Source organism: Octopus sinensis, linkage group LG8, assembly GCF_006345805.1.
Source record: "Octopus sinensis linkage group LG8, ASM634580v1, whole genome shotgun sequence".
Classification (NCBI taxonomy): domain Eukaryota; kingdom Metazoa; phylum Mollusca; class Cephalopoda; order Octopoda; family Octopodidae; genus Octopus; species Octopus sinensis.
Window position 1 is genome coordinate 86,493,737 of NC_043004.1, and position 21,853 is coordinate 86,515,589.

General features: G+C 37.8%; 1 protein-coding gene across 7 annotated transcripts in view; it reads left to right on the top strand.

The window, feature by feature from the left end:
- LOC115215102 (homeobox protein TGIF2) overlaps positions 1–21,853 on the top strand; it is an 82,381-nt gene that overhangs the window by 53,768 nt on the left and 6,760 nt on the right. For 6 of the 7 annotated variants that reach the window (XM_029784269.2, XM_029784267.2, XM_036505533.1 and 3 more), the window contains one exon: positions 10,225–10,308. In XM_029784269.2, the coding sequence (XP_029640129.1) occupies positions 10,227–10,308 (82 nt within the window). In that variant the 5' untranslated portion in view covers positions 10,225–10,226. Of the gene's footprint in view, positions 1–10,224; positions 10,309–19,090; positions 19,287–21,853 lie in introns of those variants that run through there. The other variant, XM_029784273.2, reaches the window with a different exon arrangement.

The window sequence follows — 21,853 nt, forward strand, 5'->3', positions numbered from 1 at the left end:
TCCACAGATGTAGCAATCATTACTTGTGTTATCTGCAGCTGCAATCTAGAAAGAATTCATGAAATGACAGCATAATTTCTTTATGTGTTGTTACCAGTCATCTGTATTTGTTCTGCAGGCAACACAATAAAAGTGCTGAATTTAATTGATTATGGTATTTAGTTTTATCTCATACATTCAAGTCTTCTATTATAATTTCATTTACATGTTGGATGTTTTATAGGAATATTATTAACTGAACCTGGTTCTTCGTGTGGCAGCTTTGACTGGTTCTTTGCGTGGCAGCTTGGACAAGTGTCTTCTGCTATAGCCTCAGGCCAACCAAAGCCTTGTGAGTGGATTTGGTACGAAAAAAACCCATTATATAAATATGTCATTATCACCATCATCATCATCATTTTTTTCTTTCCAATGCTGTCATGGGTTGGCTAGATCTTGTCACTCTTTGCAGTCTGCATCATCTGATACCTACACCACAAGAAAAACAGGCCTTTTTCTTGTTATGTATGTCTTAGAGCAGTGGTTTCCAAGGTGGGCAGTATTGCCGCTCTGGGGGCGGTGAAAAGGTCCAAGGGAACATTGAAGAAAAGTTGGGTGATAATGGAGTAGCGATTCATATAACAATTGGGGCAATTCATGTAAAAACAACAAAATAATGGGTTCATTAGGTTACGTTTTATTTGTGAAATACATTCGCTTTGAATTTGCTTCAGAAAGATATCTATGTTTGTGATGGTTAGTTGGGATGGGAGCGCTAGGTGTCAAGGGGGCGGCAGCCCGAAAAGTTTGGGAACCTAGTGCATTTTATTGTGCCTGGTGTGAAAAATAGTTTTATAATTATGATTTTGCTTCCAAAATATTCTTGCTGTTCTATTGCCTCAAGGCTGGGATGATTTCACTGTCAACTTTGATGTATCTATTTAGGATCTCTCTTCTCTTTGACCCTTGATGTGCAGTCTTGTTCTGTTATTTTAGACACACCTGTGTCTAATATTTCTTTTCACACTTACATAGGTTAATAAATAACTATGCTCATAATATGGAAATATTTAATATGATACTCCACTCCACACACTCACTCATAGGTCATGGTGTGTACTAAATGACAGACGCAAAAACAATTCTCAACGAATCATTATTTACCTCTCAGTTGGAGAAAGTAAACAAAACCTAATGGCGATTGTTTGCAACTCTCAAAGAAAAGAGGAGATAATTCCAATAAAGAAAGAAAGAATTTCTCAGTTAATTGAATTTCCACATTTAAGGTGAGAGTAGACCTGATCTTCGTTAGCATGCAAAGTGACAACTATAGACGTGTTCCAGATTTATTAGACCTCATCTGTAAATCATAATCATTTCAAATTTGCTCTAACCAGATGACAGAGATTTTCTGAGTAGGAAATGAGGATTGGTGAAGAATGTTGTTGTCCAGTATAATTTACCTAGTTACACAAAGTGATGTGAACCAAGGTAAATTATTGAAATGGATCAATAACATAAATTTTAGCTAATTCCTGTAAAAGAAATTTAAATTTCGTTGACATTAATTCCTAATCCTTTGATATTCTCTCCCCTTTTCGTTGGGAATCATTAACAAGTAGCATTAGGTTCCCTGCTCCAACGACGAAATGCTCAGCGGTATTTCGTCTTCTGCTATGTTCTGAGTTCAAATTCCGCCGAGGTCGACTTTGCTTTTCATCCTTTCAGGGTCGATTAAATAAGTACCAGTTACGCACTGGGGTCGATGTAATCGACTTAATCCCTTTGTCTGTCCTTGTTTGTCCTCTCTGTGTTTAGCCCCTTGTGGGTAGTAAAGAAATAGGTATTTCGTCTGTCTGAACGTTCTGAGTTCAAATTCCGCCGGGGTCGATAAATTAAGTACCAGTTACGCACTGGGAGGGGTCAATGTAATCGACTAGTCTCCTCCCACCAAATTTCAATTCTTGTACCTTTAGGAGAAAGGAAAAGGTTCCTCTCCCCCACTCTAAATTAAGTTGTATATTTTAGTTAACTTTCATTTCCCCTCCCCCTCCTTTTCTCATGATGTATTCAGTACATCATTGCTGGCTTGAATTTCTTGCCATTAGCCCATTTAAGTTATTTCCCTTATCTCGTTTTTGTAAACTCATCACACGTGTATTTATATATGTACACAGGTATATAATGTGAAAGTGTGTGCATACATATATATATACATTTTATCTTTTACTTGTTTCAGTCTTTGTACTGTGGCCACGCTGGGACACCACCTTCAGGTTTTTAGTCAAATCGATCCCGGTGCTTATTTTTAACTTGGTACCTATTCTATTGCTCTGTTTTGCCGAGTCGATAGAATAAGTACTAGGCTTACAAAGAATAAGTCCTGTGGTCGATTTGCTCGACTAAAGGCGTTGCTCCAGCATGGCCACAGTCACATGACTGAAACAAGTAAAAGAGTAGGTGGACAGTAGCGAAAACAGTCTTGTTTGCACATTCTTAAACGCATTTACATTCGTATACTTAGAGGTTTAGTCATGTACGTTTAATATGTAAAAAAAAAAAAAAATGTCAATTTCCTATAAATAGTATTGTTTTAAATAGCTGACCAATTTTTTGGAACTCCTAATTTTTCATTTTGCAAACCTTATAACATTACAAGTATGCTACTGGCGTATGTCATAATGAGAGTATCAGATATTTTTTAGTGTGTTTAAATCAGGCCTAGTCAACTCGAGTTAGATTGCGGGCCACTTTAATCACAGAAAGTGGGTGGGGGTGCTTGTATACTTTATGCACTAATAGTCAAATAATCAAATTACAGAATCAAGAATTTTTCAGACTTTTCGTTTGTTTAAAATTATAAAATTGTAGGCTATTGCTTTATTGCCACTTATGAATTTTTTATTTATTTTGAGACAAATGTTTTACACAATTTTATTTTGAAATTAAACAATACTTCAAAAAGGTATCAAGCGGTCCGCAGGTTTGCCAGCCCTGGTCTAAATTGTTCAGATCTTGTTGACTAATATACATAAAACCGTACCAAGTGCAAATTACTTAAACTTGTAGGGGATCATTAAGTTTGTTTCCACTTCCATCAATCAGCAGCTGGTACGATTTTGTTTGGCAACCGGTGAAGATTATTATTACTGTTGAGGCTAATTGACAGAATCGTTAACGCTTCGGACAAAATGCTTTACGGTAATTCTTTTGGCTCTTAACGTTCTGAGTTCAGATCCCGCAGAGGTCGTCTTTGGCTTTCATCCTTTCAGGATCGATAAAATAAAGTACTAGTCAAGTAATGGTGTTAATGTAATCGACTTGTCCCCACCCCTCAAAGTTTCTGGCTTTGTGCCAAAATTAGAAATAATTATTGTTATAATTAAAGTGGCGAGCTGACAGAATCGTTAGCACCCCCAAACAAAATATATAGCAGCATTTCGTCTGCCTTTACGTTCTGAGTTCATATTCCGCTTAGGTCGATTTTGCCTATCATTCTTTTTGGATCGATAAAATAAGTACCAGTTGAGTACTAGAGTTGATGTATTCGATTCATCCCCTCCCTCGAATATGCTGGCCTTGTGCCAAAATTTGAAACCATTATTATTATTATTATTATTTGGTTGGGATTGAGTATTTTGGCATGCAATAAAAACTGGTTAATGGCGATCTTTGAGTAAATTTGTTTTCTTTTGGGATTTAAAAAAAAAGTCATTTGCAAAACAACACAAAAGTGAAAGTGAAAGCAACAATATCTAACGATCTAACGTAATCACACTTTCCTAAGAGTTCATTTCACAAAAGGATATGTTGGATAATGTCTTAGATACACAATGCGCTTTAAAAACGTTGACGGGTTGGTTACAACTGGGCTAACATTTGATCGATCAGCGTATATTATTTAGAGTTCATTATTAGCGACGGAAGTGGTGTAGTTCGGAATTGGCAATCTGTATACCTACTTCAAGTGTATATACTATTGAAAACCTTCTAAACTGCAGTTTTCGTTTTGAGCAAGTCTCTCTTATCAATAATTTTGAACTAATATTGCTTCTGTTGCCAATAATGACTATTATTTATTTATTGTAACCTGCCAGACAAATGCAACATCGGTGGCTTTACAATCACTATTTAACTTTATCAGCTGGCAGCTGAGGTTGCTTGGAAGATGGTGCCGTGGATATTTGCTACTGGTGAAGTTAACAAGCAGAATTCTAGATTTATCAATTCCAGCGCCGCTGCTAAGCAACCTTCCCTGCTCCTGATATTTTTCTGTGCTTTTAACACTACAAGTCTACATGAGAAACTCGCTCAAGATAAATACCGTAATTTAGAAGGCTTTTAATGGTACATACGCATTAAGTATGTATTCTGTTCATTGTTTAGAATTGCTTTTAAAGGCAGTTGTTCCATACTGAAATGTGACAAACAGTAGCCGCTGTAGTTTACAAACAACCCCCGCTTGCATAATTGACGAACTTTCCAAATAGCTGACCCACCAGAGCTGTCTTAGCAACATTACAGGTCTCTGAGACAATCAATGTACTGAGATCTGTAGTAGTTTTTTTCTTCTTTTTTTGACAGCTAACCACAGTATACATAGATCATAATTGGGCCCCTAGCAACTGCTCTGTGTGCTTATTTTTTAAGATGACCCTGTGTTCCATATATGTCGGAATTTCTCCATCAGGGTCAAGATTTTTTCCACCACCCCCCTCCGTCTTTTTAGATCCTACGTTTCAAAACAACGGGGCCTTATTAATTGCCTGCAAACCCTCACCGTGCCTTTGCAGGCAGTAACCACCACTTTTTTTCTCTCCCCTCCCCCCGTAATTTTATTGTATTCCACGTTCTGAAACATTTGTAATTTGCATTTAATTTTTTTAAAAAAGAATATTTAATTCCATTCGCCTTCATCGCATAATTTTAATTAGTCATTAAATGAAACAATTGTTTTAGAGAGATAATTTATTCATATAACAATTATTTGTGAATAGTAATAAATGCTGGACTGAATGAAATATTGAATTAATTCAAAAATACGTAGTTTAACAACGATAACACATTTTAAATTGCAAGCCAGAATATCAAGAGAAAATTTAACAACTACATCGTAAATGGAAACTAAAGTATAACAAAAAAAAAAATAGAAAATAGATTTTTAAAAAATATATTTGTAAAAAGGTATCTTCATAGACGCAGATATGGCTGTGTGGGTAAAAAGTTCGCTTTGCAACCACGTGATTTCAAGTTCAATCCCACCGCGCGACACCGTGGCTTCTATAGTTCCGGGCCGACCAATGCCTTGTGGGTGAATTTGGTTGACGGAAAGTCTGTGGAAGTTCGTCGCATATGTGTGTACGCGTCTGTTTGTTTCACTACCCACCGCTTAACAACCGGTGCTGGTTTGTTTACGTCCCCATAATTTAAATAGTATTTTAATTCATCCACCCCGGGCGGGATTTGAACTTAGAACATAATGAGTTCCATAAAATACCGCAATGTATTTTTATCCAGTGCTCTGCTGATTCTGCTAGCTCTCCGTCTTGGTGATATCATTAATAAAGGTTTCTAATTTAGGCACAGGGCCAACAATTTTGAAGGGACGAGATTAATGGATGCCATTGACACTAGTACTTAATTAGTTCTTTGTCTTATCGGCCGCGAAAGGCTAATACACCTCTGCAGGATTTGATCTTAGAACATAAAGAGCTGGGGGCAAATACCGCAAGGCACTTTTACCGACTCTCTAACGATTCTACCAATTTGCAGCCTTCATATCAATAATAACGATGCTCTTAACGATAAAGAATTTTAAACGAATGAAGACTAATTTTGAACAAACGAAGGGCATGTTTGGTTTTAATGTCTGACCACCGTCATTTGGAGCAAATCGAAATAATTTTATTGTATTATGAAGTGGTTCTCAACCGACAGGGAAACGCGCGAAGAAGCGTTCGCGGAGCAAAAACGGTTTGCGATCCGACTGCCGCACACCGGGCCGCTGCGGGTCGAAACGAAGAGGCCGATTTCGACCGGCGGCGGCGGACGGGAGACGAGGGGGGCAGCGAAGGGCGGGCCCCGCATAAGATTTTGCTGTTAAAATTTATGTGCGGTAAATTGGTTATGCTTCTACAATGCGCAAAGTATTTCAACATCTTTTTCTTAAACAATTCATAATAATATTTAATTATAAAAATATAATGGGATTTTTTTAAACATCGAATATCTGGGTGGGCGGGGTGAGTCCAGCCGAGTAAAATAGGAATCAGAAGGGTTTCATAGGCAAACAATGGTTGAGAACCACTGCTGTAGACTGTGGGTTCGGGAAATTTAAGCTTCTATTTCTAGCAATTTAGCGACTATGTAGATGGTTTCGTTGGTTCATGCACTGAAAGATCGTTTTTGTTGTCTAAGCACCACGCCAGCTTCCAACTGTGTCTGTTGGAGCATCGTGGAATACATTATACAACGTTCAAATTCCGCCGGGGTCGACTTTATCTTTCATCCTTTCGGGGTCGATTAAATAAGTACCAGTTGCGCACTGGTGTCGATATAATCGACTTAATCCGTTTGTCTGTTCTTATTTGTCCTCTCTGTGTTTGGCACCTTGTGGGTAGCAAAGAAATAGGAATACATTATACAACGTGTCCTTTCTTTTAAGCAAATAGTAGGGGGTGGCTACTATTTCTAGCTGGTCAAGCGATTGTGTAGATACTCCCTCGTTAAATCTTGATGGAATGGCTTCAGACTGTTATTATAGAGCTTACTACATCTAGATTAGTAATGGGCAAATTGCGGCCTGCGGGATTATCTGAATGGCACGCCTAACAAAAAAACTACCTTGGGTGGTGGGCGCTTCTCGAATAAGTTGCTCCCACGTGGTCTATTATTTGATTGAGGGATTATATGAAACATTTTTATAGGGTTGAGACAAAGTTCAGCTGTGTGATGATGTCGTAGTTGAAGTCACCAGCTGTTTCAGGCTGAAATGTGTCGATACATGATGAACTATAAACGTGGAACGGGGGGTGGCGTGGTCAAGTGACTTTCAGTACGGTATAACGTTAGAACAAAGGATGTAAGTTGGAACCGATATGTAGTTGACCTCCATGCAGTCACTTGATCTGTTAGAAATAGCAGCCAAATCTTTTATGCGTGTCCTTTTAAATTCTTTCCAACCACCATTTCCCCCCACACACACACACACACACACACTGTTGTAGTTTTGTTTGCAAATGATGAAAATCACATTCATCCCCCTCCCCACTCTTGAAATTATTAATAATAAAAGTTTTTGCAGGAGTGGCTGTGTAGTAAGAAGCTTGCTTACCAACCACATGGTTCCGGATTCAGTCCCACTGCGTGGCACCTTGGGCAAGAGTCTTCTACTATAACCTCGGGCCGACCAAAGCCTTGTGAGTGGATTTGGTAGACGGAAACTGAAAGAAGCCCGTCGTGTATATATATGTGTGTGTGTGTGTGTGTTTATGTGTCTGTGTTTGTCTCCCCAACATCGCTTGACAACCGATGCTGGTGTGTTTATGTCCCCCGTAACTCAGCGGTTCGGCAAAAGAGAACGATAGAATAAGTACTAGACTTAAAAAGAATAAGTCTTGGGATCGATTTGCTCGACTAAAGGCGGTGCTCCAGCATGGCCGCAGCCAAATGGCTGAAGCAAGTAAAAGAGTGAAAGAGTATCAATGTAGAAAACGTTTTTAAAAATCTAGTAAAATTTGGCAAATTCTGGTGGTTAGAAAGAATTTTAAAAGATCCGACTCTGACATCACGGTTGGAACGTCTCTGATCATACATCTTGCTAAATCAGGGCGGAGAGGCTAATCAACGACGGCAGTGGTGAATGAATGCTTTAAGACCGTTAAATCCTGACACGTGTTACATGTCAATACAGATGCTGATGGTCACGGTTGGAACGTCTCTGATCATACATCTTGCTAAATCAGGGCGGAGAGGCTAATCAACGACGACAGTGGTGATGAATGCTTTAAGACCGTTAAAAGCCTGACACGTGTTACATGTCAATACAGGTGCCGATGGAGTTGGTTCTGGGATGTTTATTAAAAGCAGCAGCAGCGGCAACCAGCATTGGGGGTCCATTCCTTTTAACACCGTTTTGTAAGGAAGGGTGCTTTGAATAGTTGGAGGTGTGTAGGTGAAGGGGGTTCGGGTGGTTGGAGTAGATGACTGACAGGTAGTGTAAGTAGCACGGATGTTGTTTGGCAGGTCAGTCTAGGTACTGATGTTATGACTTGTGGAATGTATCGCTATTTTATTATTTTTATTAGTCTAAACTAGGTTGCTTAGTCAGAAATATTGGTGCGGTAAAAGGAGAAAGTATATTGCTTTTAAGTGTGTCGCGAAGATGATTGATGCCTGCTGTGTAAATGGCCTTTTAAGGCAGACTAAGTGGAAGATTAGATATAATGATTATAGTAATAGGTATATGATAATTATGATAATCAACGGTTGAGGAGACAGATAAGTACGAAATATATATTACATAATTTGAGGGTACTTTTTGGTTATCTCACCCCATTAAAAAATTGCCATTAAAAAATTGGGTTACCTCCCCACTAAAACATCGAGTTCGGCGACAAGAGATTGGATTAAGAGTTAAATCCTTTTGATTCAATATTTCGACACATTGTTGGCGTTTGGCCTCCTCGATAGGCATGGTATGATTTGTTATAAAAAATATTATTAGATTCAGTAAGATGCTTAATTTTTTTCAGTTTTGTATTTGTTATAGAAAATATTATCAGATTCAAAACGGTTTCATCTTTTCACTTTATATGTTTATTAATTTTTTTCAGTTTTTTTTTTTTTTTTATTGGCTGTTAAACAATATTTTAGTTAAAGGCGATAACCAAAAGTTTCGATATTTTTCGGAAAACCTAGGGGAGATAACCCAATTTTTAATGGGGTTGAGATAACCAAAATGTACCAATTTGAGGTGTAGGTTCTAAGAAGAAATTCTTTGCTAGAATGCGCAGTGGGTCGCAGACTTTCGTTAAAATACACCTAGGAACTGGTACTCCGTCGGTTACGAAGACAAGTGTCCCAGTTGCTCCGATTAACTGAACAGCTTGCTCATGAAATTAACGTTTAAGGAGCTGAGCACTTTACTGGCATGCGTGTTCTTAACGTAGTCCTGGTGGAGATTCAGCGTGATACAGGATGTGAGATGGCTGGCCTTTGGAATTACAGGTATAACTTATTTTTGCTAGCTGCGTAGACCGGAGCAATGTGAAGTAAAGTCTCTTGCTCAAGAACACAACGCACCGTCGGGAATCGAACTCACGACCTTACGATCATGAACGACTACCCTGACCACTAACCCACGCGATAAGGCAGAAATCACACACCAGTGATATATTGATTTGTATAGAATTGGTATAAGGCCAGAAATTCTCTAGAAGGACACAACCAATTTAATAAACCGTATTTACTTGTGCATGAGTTGCACTTTTTTATGCTTGATTTTATTTTTATGAAAAACTGAGAGGTGTCTGATGCACAGGGCAATCTAAAACTGAATGGAAAATATTTTGTACAAAGATTCAACACTAAATTAGGGCTGCAACTTATACACGAATAAATACGGTAGTACGCCGGAACCTGATTGGTACTTATTTATTAAGCATCTCAGAATGATTAAAAAATTTTTTTTTTTAATGTTGATTCTAAATACCTATTTCTTTATTACCCACAAGGGGCTAAACATAGAGGGGACAAACAAGGACAGACATAGGTATTAAGTCGATTACATCGACCCCAGTGCGTAACTGGTACTTAATTTATCGACCCCGAAAGGATGAAAGGCAAAGTCGACCTCAGCGGAATTTGAACTCACAACGTTGCACCAGACGAAATACCGCTAAGCATTTCGCCCGGCACGCTAACGTTTCTGCCAGCTCGCCGCCTAAATACCGCAATGCATTTTGACCGTCCGATACTTTCTCTCTCTCTCTCTCCCTCTGGTCATTTATAATTAATCAATCTGTCAAGAGAAAAGACATACATACACATTGTACTGATGTCCTTCTCTCTCTCTCTCTCTCTCTCTCTCTCTCTCTCTCACCGTTATTTAAAATCCTCTTTCGTTTCGTGTTTCCTCTACGTTACTCCCTTCCCACTTTTCTTTCTTTGTTAAATGACCTAATGATTGGAATTTCCAACTCAGTTTTGACTTCTTTTGATATCTTTTTTCTTTCTTTCTTCCAGGAATGTTTACATCTGAAGAAATAGGATGGTTTGAAAACCACCAACAGTACACTGCTGCCAATATGGATTTCTCCGAGCCCATAGGTAAATATTATTGTTGATTACTTTGAAATTGTGGCACAAGGCCAACAATTTTGGGGTTGCGGTAAGCCAATTATATCGGCCCCAGTGTTTCACTAATACTTAATTGAAGTATTAAAAATTACTTAAATTAATTCATTACTTAATTTATCGACTCCCGAAAAGATGAAAGGCAAAGTCGACCTCGACGGAATTTGAACTCACAACGTAAAGACCGATGAAATACCTATTTCTTTACTACCCACAAGGTGCTAAACACAGAGAGAACAAACAAGGACAGACAAACGGATTAAGTCTCTTATATCGACCTAGAAAGGATGAAAGGCAAAGTCGACCTCGGCGGAATTTGAACTCAGAACGTATTGGCAGATGAAATACCGCTAAGCATCTCGCCCGGCGTGCTAACGTTTCTGCCATCTCTCCGCCTTAGTTGTTGATTGTTATATTGCTTGTTGTGTGTGTAGAAGTTAAACAGGAATTAGAATATGTGTGTCAGCGAGGGTAAGAGCGATAGGTGAAAGTGGAGTTTATTGACATGACTAAATGTAAAATTGGAAGTAAGAATTTACGGGGAAGTCTTAAAATAAAAACTATGTAGTTTGAGATGATAGTAAAAATATCGAGCAAAGAGTGGTTAAATAAAAATCAGGGCTTTAGGAAACTAAATGGTGTTTCGTCAAAAGATCTTTTCGGTTTGAACGGCAGTTTTTAACATAATTTCTAGGTAACTAAAAAATGTTAAACTTCGTATACTGGTAGAATGTGTTTATAAAACATCTTTTTCTCTTGGCTTTACTGAAAAAATTCTATAGTTTGTAAGATATTTGTTGTTTTTTTCTTCAGTTTCTGAGGTTAAAAAAACATTCTGTGCCGTATGAATATGTCCCTCGTTTAAGAAACAGATTGAGTTTATTTACATTTGTGAAGAAAAAAAGATACCCTTCCCCCCACCCCGAACCCTAACCCAGATTGAAATGCAATAGATCGATACTAGGGTCATAATATGGGTGACAATTTCATATGACACCGCTAGAAAAAACTGCTGTTTAAACCGAAAAGATCCTCGTCAAAAAAGAATAGTTTAATAAAATTGGTGTGGAGTTATTAAGAAGGCGTTGACGTTTCAGAAAAAATCCCTCTTCGGAAAAAAATAAAGATTATTGAGAAAACTATATATGCAAAAACAGACATAAAAAAGCCAGGATTATGATAGGAAGAGATAAAGAAAAAGGAGAGAATGAATATTGTGTGTGAAAAGAGGGGGGAGGAGTGTGGTATGGTTGTGTGGTTAAGAAGTTAGCTTTCCTATCGCTGGTTTTGAGTTCAGTCCCATCGCAGGACACCTTGTGCAAGTGTCTCCTGCTATAGGCCTGGACTGACCAATACTTTAATAGTTAATCAAGTGGACGGAAACTGTGTAGAAGCCTGTCTTATACATATTTATGTGTGTGTGTGTACGTACCCTTTGTTGCCACATTCCTTGGCCACCGATGTTGGTTTGTTTACGCACCCATTAATTAGCGGTTCGGCAAAAAAGTCCGATTGTATGAGTATGGGATTGTTTAAAAGAATAAGTACGGAGATCGGTCTTTTTTCGACTAAACCTTTCCAGTGAGTTGTCCCAGCATGGCCGCAGTCTAGTCACTGAAACAAGTAAAAAAATAAAATGAGAGAGAGAGAGAGAAAAGATAAATGAAATGCTATTAACATTTCTCGTCAAGTGTCTTTTGTCCTTCGACTGCTTTGAAATGAAAGAGTATCTTTGTTGCTGCATTTACAAAAGATGCCGAAATCAAGTATCTTTTTTTTTTTCTTTTGTCTTATCTAAAAATACTACTACAAAATTACATAAACAGGAAGGAAAATAAAAAGTCCATCCTACTAAAAGTAACATGACCTTTTCTTCTTTCTTACAAGTTAAGACAGTAAGCCAATGCACAACGATAGAATAACAAAATAATGCTACGTATTATCACTGTTCTGTTGTTTGGTGTAAATTTAATAAACGTCACTCTTTCGTTTATGTAACGATATTCATTTGTGTTGACTTGGTATATTATTTACCAGAGGTTCTGCATTGGCACTGACTGAATACGTTACAAATTATTCTTGTTCCTATCTTGATGGGGAAAGGTTTACAGTAATATCTCGACTAACGCGGGTGTTACGTTCCCCCAAAAAAACCAGCGATAGGTGAAAATCCGCGTAGAAATAGTAGTGTATTTTTTTTCTTTTTTATAATTTGTATATATTTGTTTTATTATAAATACAAACCTACACCAGACACTTGCCTCCCAAGTTTCGTTTTCCATACAGTATGTGCGATTCTTTGTTTACTCATCTACGGTACACTACGTATTTTCTTTTATTTAATGTGTTATACAGTGCAGTGCTGTACTGTATTTTTATCAACTTTTTTGGTGTGAAAATGCTTATTTTACCACAGAAATAATTAAAATGTAAAAAAAATATACCTATCGGCCGCAGAAACCCGCGATATGGCGAGTGATTACTGTAATATTACCTTTCAAAAGAAGTACAGTGGTTGGAAAGGGTTTAGGGTTTACTCAGCTAAATTTTAATGCGATATTATAGTTTAAAGTTAGGGCTAAGAAACAAATGTAACAATGTAAAGCAGATGTAAATCGTATTTTTTTTTTTTATCTCGGGTGGGTCATTATGCCAATGAGAAACGCGCGCTGATTCTATCGGCCATTTCAGTAATTGATTGTTTGATTAATCGTTCAGTCAATCAATCAGTCAGCTAGTCTTGTCAAAGTCCTTTCAACACCATTTTCGACTTCACCGATTACATGCTATTTCTATAGTCCAGGACTGCTGGATGATGAGGCTGTTCTTGATGAAGTCGCGAATGGTAACAAACTTTGTTGATTGATTGGCCGAACGATTAATCAAAAATATCGATTGGTTAAATGGTTAACCAATTATCAAATAAAGAAGTGAAATAGAACCAGTGCGTATGTTTATTATTGATATAATGACCTTCCCAAAATACAGCAAGATATGTTTCAACACACGAGTTCACATCAAGAATCTTACAAACCAAATATAAAACAAAATGGTAAATGTTAGCGTGTATTTCGCATTCACTTAAATCTCTTGTTTATTTTTCATCAGTTCTACAGCAGTTGGCCATTATTTTCTCAATTTTGATCGAGGAGATTATATGTTAATCCTATAGCCGCTCGTTTACTTAGCAACTCTTTCGGTTCTTCTTAGGTAATTACAGTGAACTCTATGCTTTACTGATGAGACCAGAAAAGAGTGGAACTTGTCTGAATTTCTTTCCCAAACTAACCCAGAAAAAAGAAAAGACTGTACTTTTTGTCTATCTCACCCCCTTTAAAAAATTGCCATATCTCCCTACTAAAAAATCCAGTTAATGTGACGACAAGAGATTGGATTAAAAGTGGTCTTTTTGATTCAGTACTTCAACTCATTGTTGGCGTTTGGCCTCCTTGATAGGCATGGTATGATTTGTTATAAAAAATGTTATCGGGAACATAAATACACCAGCATCAGTTGTCAAGCAATGCTAGGGGGACAAACACAGTCACACAAACATACACACACATATATACGACGGACTTCTTGGTAGTTTCCGCCTACCAAATCCACTCACAGGCTTTGGTCGGCCCGAGGTTATAGTAGAAGACAAGATGAACTCGGAACCGTGTGAATAAGTCCCGGGGTCGACTTGCTCCACTAAAGTCGGTGCTCCAGCATGGCCGCAGTCAAATGACTGAAACAAGTAAAAGAGAGATTCAAAGCGATGTTTCATCTTTTCGCTTTTTATGTTTATTAATTTTTCTTTTTCTTTTTCTTTTTTTCTTTTGACGGTTAAAGAATTTTTTTAGTTAGGGTAACCAAAAGTACCGATATTTCTCGCAAAACGGGGGTGGGGGAATAACCCAGTTTTTAATGGGGGTGAGATAACCAAAAAGAGATTATTACTCATTAACCGATATAGACTATCGGTTTGTTTTTCTTTTTTGAGGGTTTTTTTTTCTTCGCCGCATATTTATTTATAGTTAGCTATTTTTAATGATCCCTGCATTAAATAAGCTAACACTGACTTACCCCTCATTCTCTTTTGTTGTCGTTTTTTTTTTATTCCCAACTATTTTCATACGTTCTGAGTAAATGAAGCATTCCTTTCATAAGTCCTATGTTGTTCTGGTGGTTGAAAAAAAGAAATCAGAGGGAAATGGCTGGCGTCTGTGAGTCATTGATTCTCTATGCCCAATAACTGTTTCCTATTTCATCTCAGAGTGAGAAAAATTCTGAAAGTGAAGATTTAGAATATTTCCTCTCTACCCCTCTCTGTCCCTCCTTCCATCTCCCTCTTTCATGCCTACCTCTCTCCCTCACCTTTTCCTTCCCTTTCTGAGTTTGAGGGGTCACCTGAAGTGTCAGAGGTCGACTTGAATCTATACAGAACAGAACAGTAACGGGCTATTATCATACCTACTTGTGATAACATTCAAGTACTTACAGTCTATCTAAGAAAGGCTAAAACTTCATAAATTTCAACGGAACTATAAACGCTGAGGTGTCGAAGTCCACCAGTTGCGGTATTTGATACATAAATTTATCACCAGCCAAGTGCTCTCTCTCCGTCAAACAAAACTTCTCTTTCTATGAATTCAGTTTTGTTTGTTTTTTGCTCTGTGTGTGTGTGTGTGTGTGTGTGTGTACAATATATTAATACAATAGCAGCAGGTGGAGGTGGTCGTTTTTTTATATTTTTTAATCTCCGTGTCATCTTGATCGCGCATACCTACGATCAAAAGTACTCCAGCTGTGACCTGCTCATGTTTATTTACATGTGTAGTTCAGATATAGGCGTGGGCATGGCTGTGTGATTAAGAAATTCGCTTTGCAACCACGTGGTTTCGCGTTCGTTCCCACTCCTTGGCATTTTAGGCAAATGTCTTCTACAGTCCCGGGCCGACCAATGTCTTGTGAGCGAATTTAACGGAAACTGTGAAAGCTCATCGCGTTTGTGTGTGGATGGATGGATAGATAGATATGTATACATTTACATATGTCTGTGCGTATGTAATGTATACATAATGCTGTCAATAAATACTATAGGACCCAATGCACTGATTTTCCCTCGGGCTTATAATGATACTAAGACAGCTGTCTAAGATACTGTTGTTGTTTAGCTCCAGCGCAGCCTTGATCTAGCAGACATGATTAGCACCTTGGACAAGAGTCATCTATTAGAGTCCCCGGTCGACGGAAACTGTATGGAAACTCATCGTATGTAACGCGTGTGTGTCTTTGTGTTTGTCCCTCTCCGCTGCTTGACAACCAGTGTTGGTTTATTTATGTCCCAATTTAGCGTTTAGACAAAACAGCGATAGAATAAGAACCAGACTTCGGAAAATAAGTACTGTGATCGATTTATTCAACTGAACCCTTCAATGCGATGTCCCAGCATGGCCGCTGTCCAATGACTAAGACCAGCATTTGGAGACAAAATCTCGTCTTCATAGTATCTATCTCCCACTCCTCGTCCTGATTATTGCAACTTCATTGTTGTCTTTTTTTTATTGAATAGAAAGAAGATATCTGATTTAGAGTAGATTTGGCTGTTGCTTCTAGCAAACCGAACCGTACAGATGGTCACTGTTACCAGCTTTTTATCCCGGTTAAGATTTTATTTCGCAGTAGCTTAACACATAAAGCGCGACGGGCCACGATGGTGGCCGTTAGGCACGGGTCGACAGGGCACAATTGTGGCACCAGATAGGTGCATTTAATTTATGGGCGTTTGTTGGGGTCTAATGTCATTCAAACACTCCGATACCCCCTAGAATGCAAGAGGACTACGAGTTCAACTAATGACTTTTCAGATGATGTAAAACTTGCCACCATTATATACTAAGAAGATATTTTAACTATTTTTTTAATTTTTTATGTGTGCATGGTAGTCTCATTTTCATAAAATGTGCTCAGCAGTTCATGCTATGTAAGTACAAATCCTAGCACTTTATGGGTTAATGACTAAAATATAAAAACAGTTAGTAAACACTAACTATAAGGACTTTTCTGGTTTGGCAAAAAAGATGACAACTTATCTATTTTTGTTGCCTAAGTTCATATTTGCGTGTGATGTGTGGGGAGTGTGGTTTAGTTTTGTTCAGCGAGCTTTACTTTCCTCGCTTTTCAACCTGGCTTTATAACCCTTACGTGACGACTGCGGCAAATTGACATGTGAGAAGGTAGATCTTGTAGCATGAATGACGTTGGAATATGTTGAATGTATAGAGACGACGGACATCAACTTAGAAGCCAGACTGGCGTAAGACGTCCACCTTTTTTTAAACAGGATTTCAGTTGTAGTTTTTACTTGCAGCGCAAATAAGGCAAGATGAAACGATTGGTGCTGGCTAGAGTAAAGACAAATAATAGTCACATATTTGACATATTTCTTCATTCACACTGTCACGTTTTTTTTTTTTTTTTGTTTTTGAACCTTCCCCTTGACACTTTTAGACATGCACGAGCGTTACAAAGACACCCTCGATTAGATTTGAACTCCGAATGTAATGAGTCGGAACAAATACCGCAAGGCATTTTCTACCACTCTAAATGATTCTACCAGCTTGCCTCTTTTATAATAACAGTAGATAATGCTAATTATTATCAAGGCCTGCAATTTTGAGGGGACGAGGTTCTCATTCCTAAGGTATGTTGTTGTTATTATTATTATTATTCAGATCACTACCTGGAATCTTGGGGTTAATAGCCCGCGCTCTTAAGCACTACGCCCATATTCCCGGGCATATGGCGTAGTGATTAAGAGCACGGGCTACTAACCCCAAGATTCCGAGTTCGATTCCAGACAGTGAACTGAATAATATTAATAATAACAACATAGGAATGAGAACCCAGGCTCGAAATTTCCCCAAGACACCTGATAAAGGCTGGAGGGTATATCAGCCGAAACGTTGTGTTAACAACAAAGAGGAGGACAAATATCCGTCAAATGTGAATGGCATTTGTTTAGACTTGTCACCGTTCAAATATTACAAACAAATGATGAACCGTTTAAGAATCACAAGAATGACCGGTCTTGACTATCCTGTTTATATTTCAGTTTCCTCCAACTTATATGTACAAAGTTCGAAAAACCGCCAACGTTTAAAACCATCTCAAATTCAAGGTAACGGGGTGGCAGGATCGTTAGCACTTCGTACAAAAATATTTAGTATCATTTCTTCCGGCTCTTTACATTCTGAGTTCAAATTCCGCCACGGTCGACCTTGCCTTTCACCCTTTCGACGTCTATATAATAAAGTACCGGTCAAATACCGAAATCGATCAGACCAACATAACCCCTTCCCTAAAATTACTGGACTTATGTCATAATTTGCAACTGAAGACGGCCAGCAGAATCGTTGGCGCGTCGGACAAAATGCTTAGCGACATTTCTTCCGGCTCTTTACGTTCTGAGTTTGAATCCCGTCTAGTTCGACTTTGCCTTTCATTCTTCCACGGTCAATAAAATAAGGTTATCAACGAACTCCCCTAACATTGCTGGCTTTGTGCCAAATTGTTATTGCTCCTTTTTCGTTGCCATTTGTTTCAATTAATTTTGAAAATAAAATTTTTTAAATCGGTAAATTACGTAGTTATATTAATTAAGCTGGTATTAGGAACTTAAACTGACATGAAATTTAGATGAAATGTGCATCACGAGGGTTAAATATCCACACCCACCCAATTTTTTTCCCTTTGTAAATCCACTCTTCACCCTATGAAAAACTACTACAAACAACAAACCAACTGAACATTCTTGTTATTCGATCTAGTCCAGAGCAAATTATTCTCGTGGTCTAAGCTAAATTTTCTTTTCTCTCAAACAATAATAATAATCCTTTCTGCTGGAAGCACAAGACCTCATATTTGGGGGAAGGGATTAAGTCGATTACATTGACCCCAGTATTTCACTGGTACTTAATTTATCAACTCCGAAAAGATGAAAAGCGAAGTCGACCTCAGCGGAATTTGAACTCAGAACGTAGCGACTGGCGAAATACCTATTTCTTTACTACCCACAAGGGGCTAAACAAACGGATTGAGTCGATTATATCGACGCCAGTGCGTAACTGGTACTGGAATCGACCCCGGAAGGATGAAAGGCAAAGTCGACCTCGGCGGAATTTGAACTCAGAACGTGACGGCAGACGAAATACCGCTAAGCATGCTAACGATTCTGCCAGCTCGCCGCCTTTAACAACAATACTAATCCTTTCTATAATAGGCACATCGCTTGAAATTTGTGGGGAGGGGACTAGTCTTTTACATCGACGATGGTACTTAATTTATCGACTCCGAAACGATGAAAGGCAAAGTCGACTTCGGCGGAATTTTAATTCAGAACTTAAAGACGTTTTTGCCCGGCGTGTTTACTATTCCGCCGGCTTGCGTCTTAAAAAATAATAATAATATAAACCTTCTCTTTGCTGCCACTCCTCGTTTCTCTCTTCTTTCCTTTCTTTTTCTATTGTGTCCATGACTATCCTCGCTGCTTTTCCTATTTAAAAAAAAAAAAAAAACCACAATAGCTATGATAAATATTGCTGCTTTCCCAGTTCGTGACCCCGTAACAAATAAAGAACAGAAACAATGTCAACTATCCATCTCGTTTTTATTTATATCATTACTCGTCCCTCTAGGACTATCACCGCCACCGCACCCCGTCTCGATAATCATAATACTTGATTTTTTTTTTTTTTTGTGTGTGTGTAACAGTAGTAGTAGTAGTAAATTTAAAGTTGCAAATTAATCTCTTGTCCGTGACAATAACTTGACTGGGGCGAGATCCCATATAGATTGTTTCACTCCTTGTTCAACGGTTCACATCTCTCTCTGCCTGTTTGTTTACACGCAACCGACACCAATGGAATTTAACCGAAGAAGAGTCTCTAAATTTGCATCACTATGTATGTATTTTTTCCCCCCTTTTTTAAATATTTTAGCTATTATTTTAGATATTTTCTTGACAGCATCGGTGGGGAAATCACATTTTTACCTGCTTTTAAACATTCAAATTTGAAACAATTCATTGATGAATATCTGAAAAATCTTTATTTTTTTTAATGGTTCAAACCTTGAGACCAGTGCGACAATTTATTATATCATATTTATTTTGTTTTTTTTTTAAGTAGGAGAAGTACTTGAGGTTGAACTCATTCATACTGACATTTACATTGCTTATGAACTTAAACGATTCGTTATTTTTGATTGGCGTGTATACTTTCGCAGATTCTTAATTACCATATTTTAACGTGTATAAGGAACCCTCAAATTTGGGGGGCTTAAAATTTGGAAACCTAATTTTGATAGAAAAAGGGTTCCTCATACACGTTAAAATACGGTATTTACAATTCACTCTCGTCTTAAGGGAATCGGCAGAGTTTTGGAACAGCTGTGCCTTCGTAGTCCCTTACCTCAGCGGAAAGGCTGGAAAGAAATGTATATAAAAAAAAATAAATAGATTGGGAGTGGGGGTCAGACTCACAATTTCAATTTCTGTCGTATGAAACATGAGGATATTACAGAAGAAAACCGCTCTTTTAGCTATTCCAAAATTCCGCCAGAAATGTCCATCTGCTTTAGAATGTACCACTAAATATCTTTACTTTCGGAGTGGCCATCCTTGCTTTTCATCCTTCTAGAATCGATAATTGTTCGCAGATAAATTTACAAGAGGTTTCAAATAATTATCTGAGCATTGCTCTGCATATATTTAAAAGTTAAAGAAACTATATTAAATACTTCAAACAAACAAAAAAAAGTGAATTCCTGTATTTACCATTACAGTTTATTTTGTTTACTATTTCGTTCGCTATTTTATATGTACAAAGATCGAAATTACGGTCTGTCTTAATTATACTCTTTCAAAATATGACATTGTGTTTCGATTAGAAATTAATATTTACTGTATTTCATAGACCTTTCGTGGCGTAGGAAAGGCATGGTTATATATTAATCTCATCTAACAGAAACTCAGTTAAACGGATATTTTAATAACGAATGTGCTAGCGTCTTCACATAAACATTTCGTGCGATATTCGACCGGCTTCGACATGGTCACCACGTGGGTTAATTACTGTTAGAGGTTAGAAAGCAGTTTAGTGGTTTTCAAAATAAAACTGAAAGTAAATTGATTGAATGGGTTTGTTATTAACCGGCCTTGTCATAAACGTGAACTGACATATAACTAAACAGTAAACAACGAATTTCGTTTTTGCCTGACATATATATAGTGGCGAAAATAAAGAATACGCACACCAGGGGTTAGGGTTTTGGGGCATTCCTTCGATATAGGTCGAAATGGTCGAGACATTTCACTTCGGGTATTTCCGTAGGTTGTGGAGTATAGCTATAATGAAATTATGCCAACAAGGCAATGTTTCATGTATGTAAAATTCGCAAATTTCCATGCAGAAAACGGAATCGAACTCATTTACTTCCACGGAAATACCCATAATGAAGTGTTTTGATTTTGTCGAGCTATATCGAAAGAATGCCGGTTTTTGTTACGTCGAAAACGGGTGGGGCGTACGTATTCTTTACCTTCGCACTCCCTGGTCTAAATTAAAACAACCTGTGAACATAAACCGTGGATGCCGTTAGGGATTTCTTTAAAAACCTAACCGAAAGTCACGGCTGTGAATTCTGATAAACAGTATAAAACGTGAATCGACAGGAACAATGCCATCACTTCCCGTCGGTTCTTTCTGTAAAAGTTTTCGTGAAAGGATTATTGCATTGCTCCCATGTAACAGTGCTGGCTATCATTCGTCGACATACAAGTCACTGAATTACCTCTCAATGTTGTTCGTTGCTGGGTATAATAAGTACGTTGGAACGGTGTACCTCAGCTGTTATTTCTGAAGTACTACATGTATAGTACCTTCTCGTGATATTAGCAGTCACAAAAGGCCACTATGCATTTAGGTGTCTGGATGCGGTATAATGGAGTTGTTTAAAATTAAAACTATTTTAACCCTTTTCTTACCAACCTGGCTAAAACCGCCTCTGGTTCTGTAGTACAAAATGTCTTATTTTCATAAGTTTTGAGTTAAAATCTTCCACCAAACCTTAGTTGCAATTTTTGTCCCTAACATTAGCTTAATGATAATTAAGTTATTTAATTAAATTCTTTGTTATATTTTAAATAATTGAAAGAAATACAGAACATCTCAAAATAAATACAATAATGAAAAGGTTAATGTTGTTATTTAATGAAGCTGTCTTAAAACCAAAGGTCACCTATCGTTTTTCTTTTCATTCCTTCATACTTTTGCCAGTTTGTAAAAACATTTTTCTGTCCAAAAAAAAATTGATCATTTTAGTGGTGGTTACTGTTGCGAAGACACGATGGGGTTTCCCCGACCCCTTTCCCCATTCTTTTGAAACGTAGGTACAAAAAAAATTGAGAAAATCCTAAACAGAAATTCCAACTTAAGTGGGATGGCTGTTCTGAAAGTTCGCCTACAATTGT